Below are 23,178 nucleotides of genomic sequence, written 5' to 3'. Positions count from 1 at the left end.
TGCACAGTTTTAGAAGGGATGTGGTTTGGGTGGTCCAAAAATGTTTACTTGCACTGTCCATTTTACAAGGGGAATAAAAGGTGAAGGTAGTTCCCTGTATGCAAGTACAAACTCACAAATGACTTATGGGGGCTGCCATTTGGGTGATGGTTTCTTGGCAGACTATTAGTGGGTGGTTTGCCATTGCTTTCACCAATCATTTACCAGCTAGAAGTTGATGAATGGCTGAGTTGGCCAAAAGCTGGCTACCTGACAAAAATCTCGGTGCAGGATTTGAATTCAGGTTGTGGATACAGTGGGCAAATGACCTACTGATTGTACCACAGGGCCTCTCAATGGGACTACAAATGTATTTAAAAAATGTTCCTGTCAGCATTAGTTTTGGCATTGTGCTTGTTTCAGAGAGGGCTGAAAACCAGTAACTGAACAGAGCACTGTGCTTATCCCTATGGCAAATTTTGTCAGCTTAAGATTTGCCTGTCAGGGCATCACCCTTTAATTGGCTGCAATTGTATGTATAATTGTCCAAAATTTGAGCCTGATACATATGAGACCTGATATTCATCAGCATTTAGTTCCTGCCTGGTAAGTGCCACTCACCAGAGCCCACCACTGATTTTCAGTACATTCTCCAGATAATACTGCAGAAAATCAATACTGACCACCCCAGCACTATCCAAATAGAACCAGGGAGATCTGAGAATACAGCAGTCCTAACTTCTCTGGATGCCAGTGCTGAGTATCAACCATACCTGGATAAATTTCATCAAGCCGCTTATCCCCAGATATTCAGCACTGGTATCTGGGTACAGTTCAGTACTGAATATCTGAGTATAACTTTATGCACTACAGTTGGTGTTTTAAAGCAATAACGACTGCAGATTAAGATATCGGGGGGATTATTATCAGCATTTATATGTTGGAGTGGCAAACATACATTGATGCCATTCTTTTTTACGCACTTGGGGGTTTGTGAAATTGATGTTACTGATGTACATAAAGGGAAATATACATGCATATGCCAGTGTCCTCATGTGTTTTATAAAAGGCTCTACATTCAGTTGTTAAATACTTGGAGAAATGTGAATGCTGTCATCTGGAGATTCCATTTCCCGGGTAGAGCTGTAAGTCTATCTAGGTATGTGGTTAGCCAGTTGGCATTGCAAGTACATTACTAACTGGCTAAGTCATAAATGCACCCTGGGAATGGCTCTCAGGCTCATTTTCGAAAGAGAAGGACGCCCATCTTTCGACACAAATTGGAAGATGGGTGTCCTTCTCACAGGGTCGCCCAAATCGGTATAATCGAAAGACGGTTTTGGGCGTCCCCAACTGCTTTCCGTCGCGTGGATGACTAGAGTTCACATGGGAGTGTCAGAGGCGGGACTTGGGCATGCCTAACACATGGACATCCTCAACCCATAATAGAAAAAAAAGGGCGTCCCTGACGAGCACTTGGATGACTTTACCTGGTCCTGTTTTTGTTATGACCAAGTCATAAAAAGGTGCCCGAACTGACCAGGTGACCACTGGAGAGAATCGGGGAAGACCTCCCCTTATTCCCCCAGTGGTCACTAACCCCCTCCCACCCTCAAAAACATCATTAAAAATATTTTGTGCCAGCCTCTATGCCAGCCTCAAATGTCATACTCAGGTCCATCACAGTAGTATGCAGGTCCCTGGAGCAGTTTTAGTGGGTACTGCAGTGCACTTCAGGCAGGCAGACCCAGGCCCACCCCCTACCTGTTACTCTTGTGGTGATAATTGTGAGCCCTCCAAAACCCACCAGAAACCCACTGTACCCACATCTAGGTGCCCCCTTCACCCGTAAGGGCTATGGTAGTAGTGTACAGTTGTGGGGAGTGGATTTTGAGGGGCTCAGCACACAAGGTAAGGGAGCTATGTACCTGGGAGCAATTTATGAAGTCCACTGCAGTGCCCCCTAGGGTGCCCGGTTGGTGTCCTGGCATGTGAGGGGGACCAGTGCACTATGAATGCTGGCTCCTCCCATGTCCTAAGGGCTTGCATTTGTTCATTTCTGAGATGGGCGTCCTTGGTTGCCATTATCGCCAAAATTCAGAAACGACCATGTCTAGAGATGACCATCTCTAAGGACGACCTAAATTTCAAGATTTTGGCGTCCCTGACCGTATTATCGAAATGAAAGATGGATGTCATCTTGTTTCGATAATATGGGTTTCCCCGCCCCTCCACTGGGACGTTTTGTGAGGACATCCTCATCAAAACTTGGGCATCCCTTTTGATTATGCCTCTCTCTGATTCATTATGATTTTGTGCTCAGTGTACACAAGTTTGTCAGATCACAGTTCAGAGCTGGAGGTACGGGTTCATCTGGTTAAATTTATCTGACTAATTAAGAGTTAAAGACCCATTCCTACACTGTGAAAACGCTAACTGAACAGTTAAAATAGATTGGATGCACTCATCAAATTCTTAAAGACCTGAAGTTAACTTATGCACATGATGCAAAAAGAGAAGCTCAGAGGCATTTCCTATACTTCTACTTCCTCTACAGAGACATGCTGAAAGCAATCTGAGCTATTGATAGACAGGCAAGCGTCAGTTATGAAAATGCACAGCTTAACACCTGTCCTAGGACACAGAAATAGCATAGCAGACACTTTATGCTTTCTTATACTTTTTCACAGTTCATGAAAAGCAAGAGAGAGGTACATGAAGGGAAGGAATGAGGAATCTCGACTAAAATATTTTTGCCCAATATTCAGCTCCCAGGTGCCAGCAGTCAGTACCTGGAAAAAATCAGTACTGAGCAAGTTGCTGGGTTTTATAAGAACTTTGAAGTGAGATTTTTCCTCCTTAAAAAAAACCCATTCAAGTCTGTATTCAAGGTTTCTTTTCCTTTTGTCGGGGCCAGAGAACGGAACAAACTGCCTTTGAATTTGAAGCTGGTATCTACTTATTTTTCTTTTAGAAAAATGTTAAAAACTTACCTATTCAAGTAATAATTTTGATCTATTTTTAAGACTTTTGGATTTCATATCTGTTTTTGGTTTACTGTATTATGTAAGCCTTATTATTGGAGCTGCTTCTATTTACTGTAAACTGCTTTGAATACTTTTGGAATATTAGCAGTATAGAAAACTCCAATAGTACAGTATTCTGTAAAGGTCACAGTAGGTTCATGTAAATACAGGTTTATTCCATTGTGGATTAGACATTTTATGTTGATCATATGCACCCTCACAGACAGTTTAATGAATGCAGTGTTTGATATTTTCAGTCAGATTAGATTCTGTTTTGTGGAGTCTTGATAGGTTCTCCTGATGAAGGCTCTCCAGCCGAAACACAGCCTGTGTTAAGTTTCTCTGTTTGGGTCTTGTATCTACATGTTCTTCACCCATTAAAGGAACTTTTTTGCAACATTTAGTCACCTTGAATTTTTTTTTATTTTTATATTTGGATTTATTAACTGCCTTTATGAAGAGATTCACCCAAGCCGGTGTACAGTGGCTACAGTTTAACATAAAACTTACAGTTTTGTTAACAGCATAACAATAGTAAAATAACCAAGTATAAAGAAGAATACAATTTGAGAACAGTAAATTGAAACCTAATAACAGAACTACCGTGAATCAGTATCACATATTTAACAGAACTGGAATTCAAATATCAGAGATATAATACAATGTTAGCATAATACTAATAATACACCTAATAAGCATGCATTAGAACATTCAACTAACATAGATATGATGGTAATGATTTTCTACAATACAGTTGTCATCTTCCACTCTTGGCTTGGTTTGCTTACATTTTTGTGTGGAAGGTTTTTGATTTTCTCTTGACTTTGGACACAATGCTCCTTGTATGCCATGCCCTCTTTCAAGATGTGCACTGTGGGAGTTAGGCACTTTGCGCAGTCAGATGTGTGCACAAATATTAATGAGTGCCAATGAACATCTTTGTGGGCATATTCTAAAAAGAGGTGCACGTACATTCCAATGTGTGAAGCCAAAAAGGGGGCATGACAATGGGAGGAGTGTGGACATGCCATGGCAATCAATCAAATCTATGCTCATAGTTACAGAATTCGGAGGAGCGCGTCTAGATTTAGGTGTAGGCATTTATACCAGCTTTTCACTGATGTAAATAGCTGAACCTAAATCTAGGTGCACCCACCCAACCTATGAACTAATCTGTAAACTGCATATGAATTTAGACGCAGCTTACAGAACACCGCCAGGTGCGTAAATCAAATGCACCTAGATTTTAGTTGCCGTGTATAGAATCTAGCCCTAATAGGCTAAGTTTAGCGGTTAAGATAGGCCTGCTATTTATGCTGCCTATCTTTAAATGCTAAGCACTGAATATCAGCTTGACCGGTTAAGTTGCCGCAGACAAAAATTGAAACCAGATATTTGTTAGTCGCCAGATATGGCTCGGCATTTAATATCTGGGGTCAGTGCTACCGGTGACAGGTAACCGTATTGCCTGCCCCTAACTGAATATCAGGGGGATTATATCTATCTCATGCGTGTATGAATTCTCTTACTCTTTTGGATCCTATCAACTCTGCTAAGTCTACTCCACCACTCTGTGAAAAATATATTCCCACATTCCTTTTAAGTTTCCCTCCCTACAGTTTCATACAAGGGCCCCTCATCCTTGAGTATAAAAGTACTTAATTGGAATATTTTTAAAAAAAACATCAATAGAATGTTCTATTTTATAATTCATTTCATTTTTTAAAAGAAACAAATGAAAAATAGTTTTATTTTTATTCCCTTATGCTTACAAGTTCACAATTTGTGTCCACTATGAAACAAGCAAATAAAAAGAATCCTACCCCTACCCCCTCCTCTATGAATTTACCCCATTCTGTGTCAGGAAGGAGGCAGGAGTCCCCCTCGGTCCCTCCTGCCTCACCAGTTCTTGGTCAGATAGTACCATTTTGATTATGATATCGATGGGGCAGGAGTGACTGGGGAAAGGGGATGGGGAAAGACACTTGATGGGGGGAGGGGACCTGGGGAAATAGGGAATGGGGAGAGGGTTTCAGCAGTCTTTTATGCTAACTGCATTCCATGTCTTAATTGTACAGCTGCTAACATGGAATGCAGTTAGCTACTTCTCTGGAGTTGTAGTTAACTGTGCCAATTTATTGGCCATGTTAGCAGCTTTAGCAAATAGCCCCCTTTACTATCAATGAGCTGCTTTGCATATCTGTACTTTAAAATTGCAAGTTACTGACAGAGCACCAAATTCAGTACACCTCATTAAACAGGTCTTTTATTTCTCTCAGTATTCTAAGATATAGCCCATCAGGTCCCAAACTTTTGTCTAATTCCAATTGTACCAATACCTTGAATATAATTCCCTCATCAGATGAAAATGAATTCACTCCACAGTCTCCTATGTCCTTCCTTTATGACTTTGGTCTGTCAGTCTCTCCTTCTGCTGTGAATATCAAACAAAAGTACTTGCTTGAAATATTGCTTTCTTTAGATCTTCCTCTTCACTAAACTCATCCTCATGTCTGTATTGACTGGATAATATAATCTACTGTCTCACTGCCGCCCTGTGTTGCTTCTGTAATCTTGCCAAAACTTCATAAACATAATCGATAGGGGGTGATTTTAACTTGGTTTATAACCCAGCCTTGAATGGATCCCATCCAAGGGGAGACCCACAGATTTATCCTTCCAAAGGCTTGCCTCTGCTCTCATCTGGGCAATTCTTGGTGATTATTTCACGTGGCAGACAGAGCTATACCCATCTCTCTCAGATTTACTCTACCCATTCGAGAATCAATTGCATCTGAGATTGGTCCATATGGAGGGGCATAATCGAACAGGGACGACCATCTCTAAGGGCGTCCATCTCTAAGGACGTTCCGGCAAAGGGGCGGGGAAACCCGTATTATCGAAACAAGATGGGCGTCCATCTTTTGTTTCAATAATACGGTCGGGGATGCCCAAATCTCAACATTTAAGTCAACCTTAGAGATGGTTGAATTGGTCAACCTTAGAGATGGTTGTCCCCGGTTTTCGGCCATAATGGAAACTGAGGACGCCCATCTCAAAAATGACCAAATCCAAACCCTTTGGTCATGGGAGGAGCCAGCATTCGTAGTGCACTGGTCCTCCTCACATGCCAGGACACCAACTGGGCACCATAGGAGGCACTGCAGTGGACTTCATAAATTGCTCCCAGGTGCATAGCTCCCTTACCTTGGGTGCTGAGCCCCCCAAACCCCCCAAACCCCCCTAAAACCCACTCCCCACAACTGTACACCACTATCATAGCCCTTAGGGATGAAGGGGGGGCACCTACATGTGGGTACAATGGGTTTTGGAGGGCTCACATTTACCACCACAAGTGTAACAGGTGGGGGGGATGGGCCTGGGTCCGACTGCCTGAAGTGCACTGCACCCACTAAAAACTGCTCCAGGGACCTGCATACTGCTGTGATGGAGCTGGGTATGACATTTCAGGCTGGCATAGAGCCTGGAAAAAATGTTTTAAAATTTTTTTTAGGGTGGGAGGAGGTTGGTGACCACTGGGGGAGTAAGGGGAGGTCATCCCGATTCCCTCCAGTGGTCATCTGATCAGGTCAGGCACCTTTTTGAGGCTTGGTCATGAAAAAAAAGGGACCAAGTAAAGTCGACCAAATGCTCATGAGGGACACCCTTCATAGGGGGTCGGTGGCCCAACTGTTTGTGGAGCCTAAAGGGGGTGGGGTTAGGGGTGGGGCCAGGGGTGGAGCTTAAATCCATAATTGTCTGATAACACACAGAAAAAAAATAAATAAAAATAAAAGTCACAATTAATACCTTTTATTAAATTTAGATATTAGATATGTATCATATGTCAAAGAATAAAGTGGTTGCTCAAAGCATATTCTAAGCACAATCGCTCAACTGCAAACACTATGCACAACTTTGTTCAAAAACACACTCAGAACCTTACTGTACCATAAATATTACACTGGGCAGAACCTAATACACCAATATACCACTCATACGGAAAATGCAGACCGTAAACAATATGAAACAAGGGATTATATCATCACAATTCTCATGTAGAGCCACAAAACACCCTAATTCATATTTAATGTGGGATAAAATGCCATAAATAAGTAAATAAATATAAACTTTTAATGTTGAGCACCTGAATCTCAAAGTGGACATATTCCAAACATTATAATGAAAATAAAATGATTTTTTCTACCTTTGTTGTCTGGTGACTTTTTCTGATCATGCTGGCCCAGTATCCGATTCTGCTGCTATCTGTCCTCAGTACAGGTCAGGAAGTCATCCTCATTGAATATCTCCCTGGCAACCCAAGACCCCTCCAGCCAACACCCTTTGCTCTCCCAGCAGTAAGGTAAACAAACCATAAACCAATTTCTACAACTGGTTACACAAGGCTAGAGGGCTTTCACTGCAGCTCCTGCTGTGAGGATGGAGGTAAATCAACAATTTAAACCCCTCAGAGCACAGCAGGGGAGGCTTAGCCTCTCCAAGCCTCTTATACTGGGTGCCTATGACGCCCTTCTTTTTTCCATTATTGGCTAAGGACGCCCATCTCTTAACCACGCCCCCGTCCCACCTTCGGAACACTGCAGACATGCCCCCTTGAACTTTGGTTGTTCCCGCGACAGAAAGCAGTTGAGGATGCAAAAAATCAGCTTTCGGTTATGCCGATTTGGGCAACTTCCGAAGGACGCCCATCTCCCAATTTGTGTCAAAAGATAGGCATCCTTCCCTTTTGAAAATAAGCTAGATGGTATTTCTGGCCATGCACTGATTTGGGTATCTTTAGACCTTGATCCTTTAGATCATAATGAGCTTCGCTGGAAATTTCCCGTTGAGCTTTATTGGGACCCATTGTTCAGATCTTTTATTTTGGAAAAATTGAATAACTATAAAATACATAATGCAGCACATATGACCCAGCCGCTTGTTTTCTGGGATGCGGCTAAGGCTGTGCTCAGAGGTGAAATTATAGCCTATGCTGCCCATCATTAAAAAAAATGACAGACAAAGAAATCCTATGATTTCAGAAGCAGGTAATCAAAGACAGAAGTCAGCAGCTGCCAAATCTGCTCTTTTAGCCTCTCAGGTGGCCCTTAATACTTTATTCAATTCAATTTAGGTCTTACATACTGCTAATATCCCTTGTTTAGAGTTCACTGTGGTTTACATCATTAGTGGAACAACAGTTACAGTTTTAGAAGTTGGACAATGGGTGAATACATTCTTATTGGATAGATAAGATGTTGTAGAGCATTATACGGTGTGATTATAGTCTGTGTTAGATCTGATATTTCTAAAGTCCATTAGGAGTTCAGTGTTCGGCGAGTATTACATAGCAGTCTTTGGGAAGAAGAAAGTTTATAGCTTCTTTTGGAAGCTGAGGTAGTTATTCTCTGCTGTGATAGCCAGAGAGAGTGAGTTCCATAATGCGATCCCTGCCACTGAGAAGAGCGAGTTAAAGATCTTCTGAGATCGGATTCCCTTGTGAAACGGTGGGGCTAGGATCAATTGTTCTTTTAGTCTGCTGGAGAGAACAATGCAAATGGATGAGATGTTAGTCAGGAGTGCAGAGGTAGCACCTTGAAGAATCTGAAAGATTAGGTAGGCAACCTTAAACTTCATTCTTTTAGCTGTTGGTAGCCAGTGTAGTTTTGTAAGGTAAGGTGAAACACTGGTGTATCTGGCGTTGTTTTTTGCAGCTGTAAGGTGGCTTTCTTTTGTACGCAGTTTTCTGAGCATTGGGAGGGAATAGGAAATTACCTCATTTACTTCTGTTTAACTACATTAGCATACTATCAGGCTCATTTTCAAAAGAGATGGATGTCCAAAAAGTGACATAAATCAGCACTTGGACGTCCATCTCATAGAGATGTCTAAATCGGTATAATTGAAACCCAATTTTGGATGTCTTTCTCAGAAGTCCGTCACAAGGATGTCTAAATCTCAAGGGGGCATATCGGAGGCGTGTTTAAGGCGGGACTTGGGCGTTCCTAAGACTTGGATGTCTTTGAGCCATAATGGAACAAAGCAAAGATGTCCAGGACTAAAACTTGGATGTTTTCACCCAGACCTATTTTTATTACGAATAAGGCACAAAAAGGTGCCCCAAATGACCAGATGGCCACTGGAGGGAATCAAGGATGACCTCCCGTTACTCCCCCAGTGGTCACTAACACCCTCCCACCCTCAAAAAAATATGCTAGCCTCAGATGTCATACTCATGTCCATGACAGCGCATGCATGTCCTGGAGTAGATTAGTAGTAGGTGCAGTGCACTTGAGACAGGTGGACCCATGTCCATAACTTCCACCCTACCTGTTATATTTGTGGAGGAAACAGCGAGCCCTCTAAAACCCACCAGAAACCCTCTTACCCACATATAGGTGCCCCCCTTCACCAGTAAGGGCTATGGTAGTGGTATACAGTTGGGGGTAGTGGGTTTTGGAGGGGCTCAACACACAAGGTAAGGGAGCTGTGTACCTGGGAGCATTTTATGAAGTCCACTGCAGTGCCCCCTAGAGTGCCTGATTGCTGTCCTGGCATGTCAGGGGGACCAGTGTACTAAAAATGCTGGCTCCTCCCACATCCAAATGGCTTGAATTTGGACGTTTTAAACTTGGTCATTTTTGGTTTCGAAAATGGCTGAAAATCAAAGACGTCCAAATCCAAGGACGCCCGTGGTATTTTCGAAAATGAACTTCTCTCCGCCTCTGAATTTGGATGTTTTACAAAGACGTCCAAATTCCAAGCTAGATGTTTCTTTCAAAAATGCCCCTCTATATGCCCTAATCCTTGGTGCGCTCATTGTTTCCTGCACTACAGCCTTCTGAGCATTCCGTGCTAGTCAATGCAGGTGCTAGTGTGGTACTAATGGCCTTTAGCTCCCGTGTTTGCTTCTGAGCATTGGGGCCTAGGAGAGCTAGAATTAACAGCTATTTCTAAATCAGCAATTGTGGGCTGATCTGTTAGGCACATCTGCTTGTTGGCTTGCTAGCTTAACTTCCTTTCCCTTAGTTGACAAGTTGTTTACTCATTTGTGTCTCTGATGATTATGCTGTTGCCTAAATAGACTGAGGAATATGCAACCTCGTGCTGAGCATCTCTCTGGGAGCAGGCACCCAAGAGATTCTTTGTCTCATTTATTTTAGGGAAGACTGGAATAATCACAGGTTGGGAAGCAATACTTGAGTGGCTGGAAAGTTTATGTTGTTTCCAAGGAGAGCATGTTAATGTTGACAGCAGATATTCATGATAGGTGAAACTCTGACACATCAGCTTATGGTGTAATTTTATAAACTTTTTCCAGCATTTAAAGCCTGTTTTACACATAGTAAAGGGCTTCTATAAAATTGCATAACTGCATACATGTACATACACAAAGCCTGCCCCTATGTTCATGTGATTTGTGCATAGGTGTTCCTGGGGGGCATAGGGGCAAACCAGGGCACAGTTGTGATATATGCATGTATTTGATAACATGTGCAAGTTGATTCATAGAGTACATGCACACATTTACATCTGACTTGGAGCCTGAATAACTATGTGTCGGCATTTGTGCTCTAGTTGGACTAAATCTGGGCATCCATTTTACCAAGGCACATGGTGGAGGAATGATCAACGTGGGCTACTGTTAAAACGGGTTATTTTATTGTTAACCCAGGTCATTAGTACCTAGAGCACGTTGCTTTAATTGGGACCTGTGCTAAAATAGCACAAGTTAGTGGTTACATAACCCATTTTAATGGTAGCCCATGTTGATAACTTCCCCCCATTGATGTCTATTTTTACCTTTATAAAATAGGCACTTTTTTTTGGACTTTTTACTTAGATGACCTGTTATTAAAAACAGTCTCTATACTAACATGATAGGTCTAATTGATGATTGCTAAATGATCTATGTTTCTTCAGAGATCTCAATAATATCTTAGCAATATCTTTGAAAACACTGCTATAGGTCTTTGCTATTCACTCCCAGTCTTCAAGATCCTCCAACAGACCAGGTTTTTAGGATATCCCTAATGAATGCTGAACATATTGTGATTCCTAGATAACTAGTTCTTTTATTTGTGAGCCGCTTAAAACTGTTTCAGCTGTTAGTGGAATACAAGAAATGTAATGTAATGTTATGTTTTGTTATGAATATGCACAAAAGAAATTTGCATGACTACTACCTCCTTCAAAGAACTAATTATTAAGGTTCCAATGGTAGCCAAAAGAAGCACACAGAATTTTCAGGAGAAGGGGCATCACAACAAGGCTTTATTAGTAAGACCCAACATGGTCTGTGTTTTGGTGAAACCGCCTGTGTCAGGGGTCTAAACATAAAAACATCTGAAAATGAACATATATGAACGTACATTAAAAGGATGCATGTAAAAACTGATACATTAACAAGAAGGTACAGTAAAATGAAAATCAAAACAAAGAATATATAGAAATTGATATACAAATTTTAATATACAAACTAAACAACAGAAATTAATGAAGCATCAAAACCAATGGTTAATACCGTGTTTCCCCGAAAATAAGACACTGTCTTATATTAATTTTTGCCCCCCAAAATGCACTAGGTCTTATTTTCAGGGGCTGTCTTATTTTTCGGGGAAACATCGGGGTTGGCCCGCCCTCCGTCGCTCCCAGAACTAACCTTAAACGCCTCCTTTCACCTTCGCAGCAAGCAGCAGCAGGGCAGGCCACTCCTTCCTTCCATGTCCCGCCCTCACCTGACATAACGTCCGCGAGGGCGGGGCACGGAAGGAAGGAGAGGTCTGCCCTGCTGCTGCTTGCTGCGAAGGTGAAAGGAGGCATTTAAGGTTAGTTCCGGGAGCGACGGAGGGCCGGCGACCTAGAGGAAATAGCATATGAAAGGTTTTTTCTCTTATTACCTCCAAAATGCTACCTATGACTAAGCACTATGATTTCTTTAGCCCAACATGCTCAGTTAAAACCTAAAGTCAACTCTATATAGGCAGCATATGAGTTACTTCTTTTGGCTTGTCACATAGAGTTTAACATATTAGTCTGTTGAAATGGTATAATCCAATATGGCTTGTATTTATTCCAGGCACTGTAGAGCTTTGTTAATGTTTAAATATTATTCTTACTATTTTCATCTCATGTTGTATGTATATCATGCACTGTACAGAGACTCAAATATTGAGAAACCCCTATACCGATATATTATATAGCACTGTAACATCTTGTAAAGAATACTTTAGACATAATAGTGAAATGTAATGAATTAAGGGTTGTAGTTATTAAGGTGTGTTATGGCCATAAAGTGCTTTATTTACCTCTTAACACTTGTTAAAGGGCTATAATGTATGTTATATTACCAAAATGCAGGTTAATTTACAGTACCGTGGGATACACAGTAATGAGATGCAAAGCATGCAAATGCCTCATTACTATTTAAATTGAATAAGTCAATAATAAACTGGTACTATTTTTCCTGGCAGCTCGATGCACTTGACCACTTCTTAAAGGAAGCTCCCCCTTCCTGCTGATACTCCTCCATCACATATCCCTCACCTCAAAGACCCGCCCCCCACTAAAATCTTCCATCCAAAGGCCACCCAATCAAATTCTCTTGCTTCATAGACCAGCCATGATCATTAAAAACAAAAAAACCCTTAGCACCCCCCCCCCCCCCCGATTACTTTTTCAAAATCCCTAGTGTCTAGTATGGTTAGCATGCGTGAACAGGCTACGCAGAACAGAGCCACCGAGAGGGAAGCAAGCTTCCCTGGGTGCAGTGCTAGTGCTGCCCAATTTGTGGTTTGAATGGATTCATTCGCCAATTCATTTTTGGTGAATCGATTCAAATCGATTCCTTTTTGTAAAAATTGAGGCCTCCCAGTACCTTTTAAAACAGTAGTTCTCTTTGCCAGCAGAAAGCATGAGCAGCCAGCGACTGATATACACTGCTCATGCCAGCTGTACAGCCTTCCCTGTGATGTAATTTCCTGTTTATGCATAGGTGAAAACACGCCAGAGGGAAGGCTGTGGAGCTGGCGGGAGCAGTGTGTATCAGTCACTGGTTGCTTATACTCACTGCTGGCAAAGAACTGCTGGGCCCTTGTTTGCCCCAGATCTGGCTAGGTCTCTCAGTAGCCCTGCCACAGAAAGGCGTTAAAGATTTTTTTTTATATATTTTGCTTCTAACTTGCATGTTACCAATTTTTGAGGGGACATGTTATAGGTGGAGAGTGGGTGTTCCTGCTTTATCCAACTAGAACATCATGATTAGCATGTGCTGCCTGGATAACATAGCGTTAACATGAGATCACCTAGTGCATCTTAAATAGGAGGCATAACCTGCAATAAAATATGGGGTCAATATTTAAGCCCCAATGGAGGTATCAAAATTGGAACTTGATTTTTGGAGATACATTATCTTCTTTTTGCTTTCCATCTCACTCCTGCATGCTGCTTTCATGTTTCAGGGCCCGATTCATGATAGCAGAAGAAGGATGTGATTTATATTTAATATAATCTCTAATTTCCAAATTTGCTCAGAAACATTGCAGAGGACTATATGTTACTGTATTTCTTGCTTGATCTATGTGAATCTTGTAAAGGTCAGCCAAGGGTGCACCCTTTTTTCTGTCTCATTAGTATTTGTAGTTTGTACAGCTCATTTTTTTTATTAGATTTGGGTTCAAAGCTTGTCCTTAATTCTTTTGAATTCTCTGAGGTATGTTTCATAGCTAGACTTTTACATTGACTATGAGGTTTACTAACTGGATCTTGCCTATATTTTTCTGTTCTGTCTACATGTTGCACACTTTTCAACTTTTGTATTTCTGCTAGAATTTCAACTTTTGTGATGCAGTTTTAGCTGTAACTTGACAGTGCAGTTCTTCACAATAGGATTTCCCGAAGCCCAGATGAATTCTCGCAATAGCAGCACTGAAAGGGAATGGATTCTTATCTGTGATTTAGTCATTATAGTAGAGATCTTTGTTTTGTTAATATCTGTGTTATTGTACCTCAGGTTACTGAGATTCTAGAGAAATTGCCCTCCAGAAAGAAAGAAAAAATGATTAAGTTTTTTTTTATGTACCTTGAATAAAGATGTTTTGTGCTGATCCAGAACTCTTCTAGGCAACTGCCTGGTTTGCCCTAAGTTGTTTAAATTGTTTTCTCTTTCACTACATAAGACACTAGATAAGACATACAATGTTAGATTTCTTATTTGGGACCAATATTTGAGAGTGCAAACTTGCTCACAATTTATTGTTCTATATTACCTGCAGTATAGAACTTACTTTTCACTAATTTGCAATTTTGAAAATTTGATGCTGGTTTGATAGTGTGGGTTACGATTTAAAATGGAGAAACCTTGTGAAGAAGTTGGAAGCAATTTCCCAATTAATTTTGGAAAAACTTTAGGTAGACAGTAAAGGATATTTTTAAACAAATGAGAACGGTTCTTTGTAATATGAGCTGAAAATAGGCTTGCCTAGTTGTGTGAACTCTTTAATACTGTGAATAGTCCAATGGAATGAGGGCACGTTAGTATAACAACATGTATAGACAAGATATGCAAGTTAGCTAGAAAGAATGAGAAATGTGACAATATGTGGAAGTGTTTGAACAGGGAGATGTATATGAATTATAATATACGACTAGCAATTGATTCTATTCTAAATTAACTATAACTAGATTTGCTTACCGTATAAAACCAGAGAACAACAATGATCTTATGTCATTTTGTTATGGAACTAGGCAGACATTAAGTAGATTGCTTCATTTTATTTTTGGAAATTATGACCTTTCTGACTTTACGCCTATAAACAACTATGCAGTTTTCATTGTTTAATCGTTTGCTTGTTTTCATTCAAAGCACCCTTATTTATTCTACATTTGCCACCTTTCAGATGCATCATGTTACTAATGAATTGAATTGAACTATCATTATCTGGATTGTTTAATTTGCTGGAAACCGTGAGATGCTCTCCCTTGAGCTCCAGGCTTACATTCCCCAGCACCTGATGGAGAAAATTAAGCAGCATAAACAGTTGACGAGCTGCAAGGAGCGGTACATGATTACATCCAAGAAACAAAAAAAAACCCTGTGTCTAACCTCTCTCACATGCAACTCCAAAGGGGATGTGGCCATGGGAGGGGCATGGGCGGGTCGGGGCATTCCCAGGATTTAGGCGCTATGTTGCCTAAATTGGCACCAGACCTACACCAGATTTTAGCAGGCATAAATCTAGCACCCAAAGTTAGCCATGGCAATCACACTAAGCTAGTATTCTGCAAAGGGTGCTCTATGCAGAGCACCCTTTGCAGAATACTAGGTCTATAAAATGATGAGTGGAGTGGAACGGGTAGACGTGAATTGCTGTTTACTCTTTCCAAAAATACTAGGACTAGGGGGCACGCAATGAAGCTACAAAGTAGTAAATTTAAAACAAATTAGAGAAAATATTTGTTCACTTAATGTGTAATTGAACTCTGGAATTCTTTGCCAAAGCATGTAGTAAAAGCAGTTAGCTTAGCGAGGTTTAAAAAAGGTTTGGATAGAATCCTAAAAATGGCTCTATTGTGTACTGTGCTCTTGTCATTAGCAGTAATTGCAGTCTTTTTCCTGTAATTGATTAAACCACCAGAGAGGACAACAGCTCTCTTTCTGGCACTGGGCTACCCATCTCTTTGTTTCTCATTGTGTTTCCTAGGTGAAAGTGTGGTTCCAGAACCGGCGAATGAAATGGAAGCGTGTTAAGGGAAGTCAGCAAGGGGCCGCAGCCCGGGAAAAAGAACTGGTAAATGTCAAAAAAGGAACACTGCTCCCCTCCGAGCTGTCTGGGATTGGTGCAGCTGGCCTCCAACACACAGCTGATTCACTAGCAAATGACGACAGCCATGACAGTGATCAAAGCTCTGAGCATGCACACTTATGATACAATAAGGAGACTAAACAACTCGGCTCCATTCTCAGGAAAGAAATGCTACAATAGCTGGCCATTATACTCAAATATTGCCTATGTGCACAAGCAACTGTGGAAGTGTTTATTCTTTTTTGTTGTTGCGATTTCTAATTACAATTCAAGCTAATTTTTCTTTGCTTTTCTGATTTTTACGAGAACAATGCTACATGCCATGTTTTTAAAAGTGCCTCAACAATCAAGACACGGAAGAGGAGCTGGCTTGGAACATTCCAGATTTTTTTGCTGGCCATCTGAATAACAGAGGACCGATATTGTTGCTTTTGCTTGCACTGAAAATTACCTCGCTCTCAATAGCAATATGCTCCACTTTTCATATGGAAAAGTGTAGAGACACCAGTCGCTGTTTCAAGGATAAGAAATGTATTTTAAGTCTGTGTATAGTTATCTTGCCTCATTTTCCCATTCTCATTACGTTTAGTAACGCATTCATGTTATTCGTTGGCAGAAGTCATGCTAGACCACAACTTTAGCTCTCATATTTTCCTTCGCCAGGCTGGCCCATAGAACAATCTACAGTGTTCAATAAAGTGCATCCTTGTACAACAGAAAATAATGAATCTTCTGTTGCATTTACTGTTTGTTGTTACTAACAGGGTTTTATTTAACTTTATCTAACTCTTCAATTCCTTTTCTTATATCTGAAAAAACAAATACCCAACGTATTTTACAATCTTATCTCAGAAATAGCTATAAAATTTTCTGTTACCAGCTACAAACACATTGATGATATAACTAAGATTAAGAGATGTAGTTATCAACTTAGGCCACTGCTAAAACAGGTTATTTTACCATTAAGTAATGCTATTTTAGCACAAGTCCCATTTTATACAATCAGACCTAGCTATTAATAACTGGGGTTAACAGTAAAATAACCCATCTTAACAGTAGCCCACATTGAAAACACCCCTCCCCCCCCCCCCCCCCCCCCCCCCCCCCCAATGAATAAGCTAAGGGCAGAGAAGTAATCATATAGGCTACTGGTAAGACAGGTTATTTTATTGTTAATCCACATTATTAGTAACTAGGCACATAGAAAGAGTGTGAAAAGGAACTGAGATGCACCAAGATGTCCTCAAAGTCCCTCTGTTCATTCTCTTGAGCTTCTGAAGAAGAAGAAAATACCACGTATTTGGTTTTGCAGACAATTAGAGCAGTGGCGATTTTCTTTGTGAAGAGCTAATTATAGCAAAGAACTTTCCTAAAGGAAGTGCACAGTATTTTCCTTTCTTCTTCAGAACCTTAGGAGAGTGAACAGAGATTTGGCGTTCCTAAGGAAGCACACTGCAATTTCCATTTATTTTTGGTCCAGAGGATTGTATCCAGGTGGGGGAACAAAGGGATTTGTTGTGTCTGTCTCCCCTAAAGCACCTTAAGGATGAAACATAACGATGTTGGGCTTTATTTCAAGAAAGGTTTTGAAGACTTCTTCCTTTTTTGCCTTGGACGTTGTAGTCTCATTCTCATGGAAGGAGTGTGCCTGCTTTTATGTGATCTGTTTCAGGCATTCCCACGAAGTATAGTATAGGCAGAGTGGAGGCCGAGTTGTAATGTATGCACATATTTTATAAAATATGCAGCTACACACCCACATCTGCACCTTTTTTGAAGCAGGTGTAAATTTATAGAGGAGTAGAAACCTAATGGTTAGAGCGGTGGGCAGAGAACAAGGGAAGCCTGGCCTACTCCTAGTGATCTATGGTAAGTCACATAACTCTTCACTGCCTCAGTTATAGACTTTTGTGAGCCCCTCGGAAATAGGAAAATTCCTACTGTACCTGAATGTAACTCACCTTGAGTTACTACTGAATAAAGCATTAGATAAATAGAAAATCCCTTCCCTTTGTATATGGGCATTTGTGTGCTATTGGAGCTGGTTCTGGAAACATATCTTATAAAAGCACATAAGCCCCTCTGTTACCTTTATAAAACAAACAAAACAGATGTCTTTTGGAATTTCTCGCATAGGCATCCTGTTATATAACATTACTCTTTACTGACAGCATCATTACAGGAACATGAATCCATTCTCTCTCTCCCCCTTCTTTCACCCCTAATCTGTCCTGATTTTCTCTCCCTTTGACCACCTTCCCTTCTGATTTTCTTTTTTTTAAAGTGTTGTTAACCACCTGGAAGCCATTTTTGGCCTGTCACAGTATATTGTAAATAAATATATATAAAAAAATAATTACCTCCCATGAGGGCATTACATTGCATTTTCCAGAAGCTTCCCCTCCATCCTCCTCTCTCTATAGCAGACTCTTCCATTCTAAACCAGAGATTTGTAGGTAAGGGAGGAGGAGAAGTGGCTGCAGATACTGAGGGTACAGTGTTTCTTATGCATCCCCACAGTTTACTTCTTCTGAAGAAGGATCAAAGAGAGGAGTTTTGATACAAGGATAGGAAAAAAAAGTCACCATATGGAGACTGGAGAAAGGTGCAACTCATCTGTGTGGAGAAGGGACACAGTATTTCTGCAGATGCTTAAGGCCTGAAGCACTCACATCCGTAATGCCTATGACAGTAAAATACACTTTCAGTAACAGACCCTCAAGTAAGTAAAAGAGAATACCAAAAATAAAGTATAGTTATTTTGCTTGTACTTCATATAAAAACTTTAATACTAAAGGATCCTTTCCAAAACTTGTTGCATATAATTTTGCAAGAAAAGTAAGAACATATATGAACACAAGAATAGCTATAGTGGGTCAGACCGATGGTCGGTCTAGCCCAGTATCCTGTTTCCAACAGTGGCCAATCCAGGTCACAAGTACCTGACAGAAACCCAATTAGTAGCAACATTCCATGCTACCATTTCTGGGGCAAGCAGTGCCTTTCCCCATTACCATCTCAATAACAGATTATAGACTTTTCCTCTAGGAACTTGTCCAAACATTTTTTAATCCTACATATACTAGTCGCTGTTACCACATCCTCCTGCAGCGAGTTCCAGAGCTTAACTAGTCTTTGAATGAAAAAATATTTCCTCCTATTTCTTTTAAAAGTATTTCCAAGTAATTTCATTGAGTGTTCCCTGGTCTTTGTACTTTTTGAAAGAGTGAAAAATAGATTTACTTTTACCCATTCTGCACCACTCAGGGTTTTATAGGTCTCAATCACATCCCCCCTCAGCCTTCTCTTTTCCAAGCTGAAGAGCCCTAATCTCTTTAGCCTTTCCTCATGTGGAAGGAGTTCCATCCCTTTCATTATTTTGGTCACTCTTCTTTCAACCTTTTCTAATTCCGCTATATCTTTTTTAAGATATGGTGACCAGAATAGAACACAATTTTGGGTGGGCAGGAGAGGCTCCTGCCTGCTTAAATCACCTGCTGCACTGAATATTGTCTCTGACCAGCCCCAGAAATAGTGGGTAGGTCAGTGGCTATATAGGGAGCAGCATTGGGAAAGAGCCATAAGTTATGTGGGTGCCAGCAATATTCAGTCCCAACACCTGCATTGCTAAGTGGACACATGTAGGAGAACTCAAAGGCTACAGGCACTGAATATTGGCTTGCATAACTATTTTTCTTTAAAAACTGCCCTTCAATCCCCTTCCTAGCACTGGAAATATAACTCCACCTCCCTCTAGGCCAGACTAACCTCCTCCTCAAACAGCTCCCCAACCCCTCCCACTGACTAGGTAGTCCCCCCAGGCCTACCTGAAGCCTTGGTGGTCCTAGTGGGGTCCATGGGGGCAGGAACAAAGCCTCTTCACATTTGCTCCTTGCGGCTGTTGTCTGAAGCCTTGAAGTACTATAATCAGGCAGGAACAATCAGGACTCACATATAGAACTCTGCCCCTAGCAAAGATAGTAGTAACTCTCTTGACTTCCACTCTCCATCCATTGCTGTGGCCCTGAAACCTTACCTTCCCATTTTCAAAATATTCTGAAAAGAACTCAAGAATATATGGAAACCAATATCTGAAAGATGGACTCAATCTGACTGATAAAGTCCTTGACAATCCATAATTAACAATTCATGACTCAGAACCAAGCCTCTGAGCCATGTAACAAACTTTATCATCTCCAAATGTATCCTCTTCCTTAAACACTCCACTGCTTTCACATTCAAAGCTCCATATTCAAAGCTCTAGGAACAATGTGCGACCAAATTAAACATACCTCTGGAAACTGATCACAAATCCAAATCAAACCAAACCCTCTTTCACCAGCCTGATTAGGTCAACCCCTTTAACAGAATACAAATTATCCCCCCCCCCCACCCAATTTATTAACAACAAATATGGAGCAGCCAACCAGTGCCAGGCCTGAAAAAGACAAAGGTAATAACTAGTTCCAAAGCATCCAATGAACACCCAGCCAATATATCCAAAATCCTTCTGAGGTAAGGCTCAAACGAGCTACCAGGCATGACTTCTTGGCCTACTTCTGAGCCCAGAACAAATAAGAATGGTCACTGATCCAAATAACGATCTCTTCCATCTGATGAAGTGGAATGAACACTAAAAAAAGAAAAACCAAAACCAAACACCAAACACCAAAATTCGTTAGCACACATAAGACATAGCATGCAAGGCTATGTGGTAAATTTAGAACAAATCAGTAAAAATATTTGTTCACTCAACATTTTATTTATTTATTTATTTGTAGCATTTGTATCCCACATTTTCCCAACAATTTGCAGGCTCAATATGGCTTACATGCAATTAAATGTTGGAATTTGTTGCCAGAGAATATAGTAAAAGCAGTTAGCTTAGCAGGGTTTAAAAAAGGTTTTGACAAGTTCCTACAAGAAAAGTCCATAAGCCATTGTTTAGATGGATTTGGTAAAATCCACTATTTAATCCAGAGATAAGCAGCATAAAATCTGTTTTTACTCTTTTGGGATCTTACCAGGTACTTGTGACCTGGATTGGGAATTGTTGGTAACAGAATACTTTGCTTGATGGACCTTCAGTCTGACCCAGTATGGTAATACTAATGTTCATTTTTTTTTTTTAATTGGAGATTTTCAATATAATACAAGGAACATATAAAAAGAAAGAAAATATATATCACATAATATAAATAAATATATGTTTTATGAAGCCCCACATCAAGGAGAATACCAAACATAGACTTGTGGAGTAAAGACAGAAAACTGAAAAGAAAATACAGGCTATAAACAATTATTAGAACTACTCATACTAACCCCAATACTATATCAGGTAACAGAAGGTCCTAAATCACTTGACTTATCCCTGACTGGTTTCCCAATCAGAAAAGTTTCAAGCTATATGAGATCTAAGAAAACATAATGATTATTTTCATAGTCAACTAAGAACTTACAAGGAAATTATATAAAAAAAAGAAGAGGCACCTGTTGCCAAAACCTTAGACTTAAGTTGCAAAAAAGCTTTCCTACATAACTACATTGGCCTAGAGACATCTGGAAAAAGCATGACTGCCTGACCACAAAAAGGCAATTTCTTCTTAGGAAAATAAGCTCTCATGATTGCTAGTTTTTTGCTCTTTCGATTGAAGAGTAATTAATAAAGTCACTCATTTATTAATGACATCCTGTGGGGACATCCAAGCTACCTGGAGAGTTAATAACATACAACCCACCTTCTTTCATAACATCTTTAATCTCTCTAGGCAAATAATACAAATTTACCACTGAAAACATTTCAAAGTTAGGCAGTTGGGAGCTGCAGTAAATCTTTCAAATACATTTTAAACAATTCTATAGGAGACAATAAGTAACTAGGAAATTCAACAATCTAATATTCCATGCACAGGTTAAAACACAATTGCTTTCATCTGCCTATGAATCATTATATTATCTGTAGTCACAGCTGATAAAGCAGTATGGACAGGCTTAAATTGAGAATCTAATTTAGACACATGTTGCTCCAAGCAAACTATACCATTATCAATTTCAGAATGCTTCTGAGAAGTAACTTCAGAATACTTAGATAACAAAAGCAAATTATCATGCAATATCCTCTCCATACAAAAAACAGCAGAGCCAATCTATTTTAAAGAAAACTCTTTAGCAATACCAATGTCAGTAGGCTGTGCTGTGGAAGAAAGAGGAGCTAACAAAAGGGAATCTGAAATTTTATCAGGACAGGCACAGGTAATCTATTCGAGGACATAAGAGCGATCTCCAATGGAGACACAACTTCTCCTAGAGATTTATTACCTCCATTTCTAGAAGGAATATTCATTTCCTGAGACAACAGACAATGCTGGTTGGGGGGTGGAGTTCGATCACCTGAAGATAAAGAGACCAGAGAAGGACACTCTGTATTCACAGGTCCAACAAAGAAAGATTCTCCTTTACAAATGATGATCCATAGGTCCTCCTACATTTGCAACTACTGGTTTCACTTTTGCAGACCAACCTCCTTTCCTTTTCCCCAAGTGAATAAAGGAACAGCCCTCCACTCCTCACTGCTCAGGGTGCTCCAAAGGGGTAGATCCTGCTGCTATGGTCATGCTCCTTCAGGCACTCACCCATGACCACTCACCTGTGACTGCGTCCTGTGGTAGAGCACTAGTCTGATTCACTCAGAAAGGACCTTCAGTGACATCAGCAGGAAACCCTCTGGCTGCGGCAGTGCCTGTATGATGCTCAAAGTGACTCCTCTAAGCTGCAGTTATTTCCCTAATGCTAAAGTTCTTACCTGCATATTTTCTGAATAAGTACAGGAGACATAACCTGGGTTGAAGCAAATGAAATGGACCCAGTCTTAAAAGAATACAGCACAAACTTTAACAAATTTAAACAGCAGCAAACTAATATCACGGCAAAAGTGACTAAGAACGCAACAACCACTAAATTTCACCCTCCTACCTACATTTTATAAGGACAGCAACTGCACTTACAAGACACATAACAAGCTCTGGGGCACCCTGCACCACCACTCTCATACCTTTCCCTAACTGATCGTTTTAGACCAATGAATCTTAAATCTAACTTTTTAAAATCATAAATCTAAACATTACCCACCAAAGACCCCTCTCACCCACTGCTTTCTTTGTTAAAGCCACTAATTCACCAACCCAGAATGCTCCAAAAGAAAAAGGTACTCAAAACAAAGTGACTGTAAGGAAAGATACAAATTCCAGACAGCACCTCAAATAATGCCTGCAAGGTCTCATGGCAAATAGACTGATATAAGGAATGAACCATTACTGAGCAGTGTGAAGGAACTCCTGTAAAATTTCTTAATCCAATAACTTCTGGTGGGG

At 40.5% G+C, this 23,178-nt stretch overlaps 1 protein-coding gene across 1 annotated transcript in view; it reads left to right on the top strand.

Moving 5' to 3' along the window:
- MEOX2 (mesenchyme homeobox 2) overlaps positions 1 to 16,511 on the top strand; it is a 138,393-nt gene extending 121,882 nt beyond the window's left edge. The window contains exon 3 of the mRNA XM_030189957.1: positions 15,707 to 16,511. Coding sequence (XP_030045817.1) covers positions 15,707 to 15,931 — 225 coding nt within the window. The 3' untranslated portion in view covers positions 15,932 to 16,511. The remainder of the gene's footprint in view (positions 1 to 15,706) is intronic.
- Positions 16,512 to 23,178: the final 6,667 nt, after the last annotated feature.

Source organism: Microcaecilia unicolor, chromosome 1, assembly GCF_901765095.1.
Source record: "Microcaecilia unicolor chromosome 1, aMicUni1.1, whole genome shotgun sequence".
Lineage (NCBI taxonomy): Eukaryota > Metazoa > Chordata > Amphibia > Gymnophiona > Siphonopidae > Microcaecilia > Microcaecilia unicolor.
This window is presented reverse-complemented; position numbering and strand designations above follow the sequence as displayed.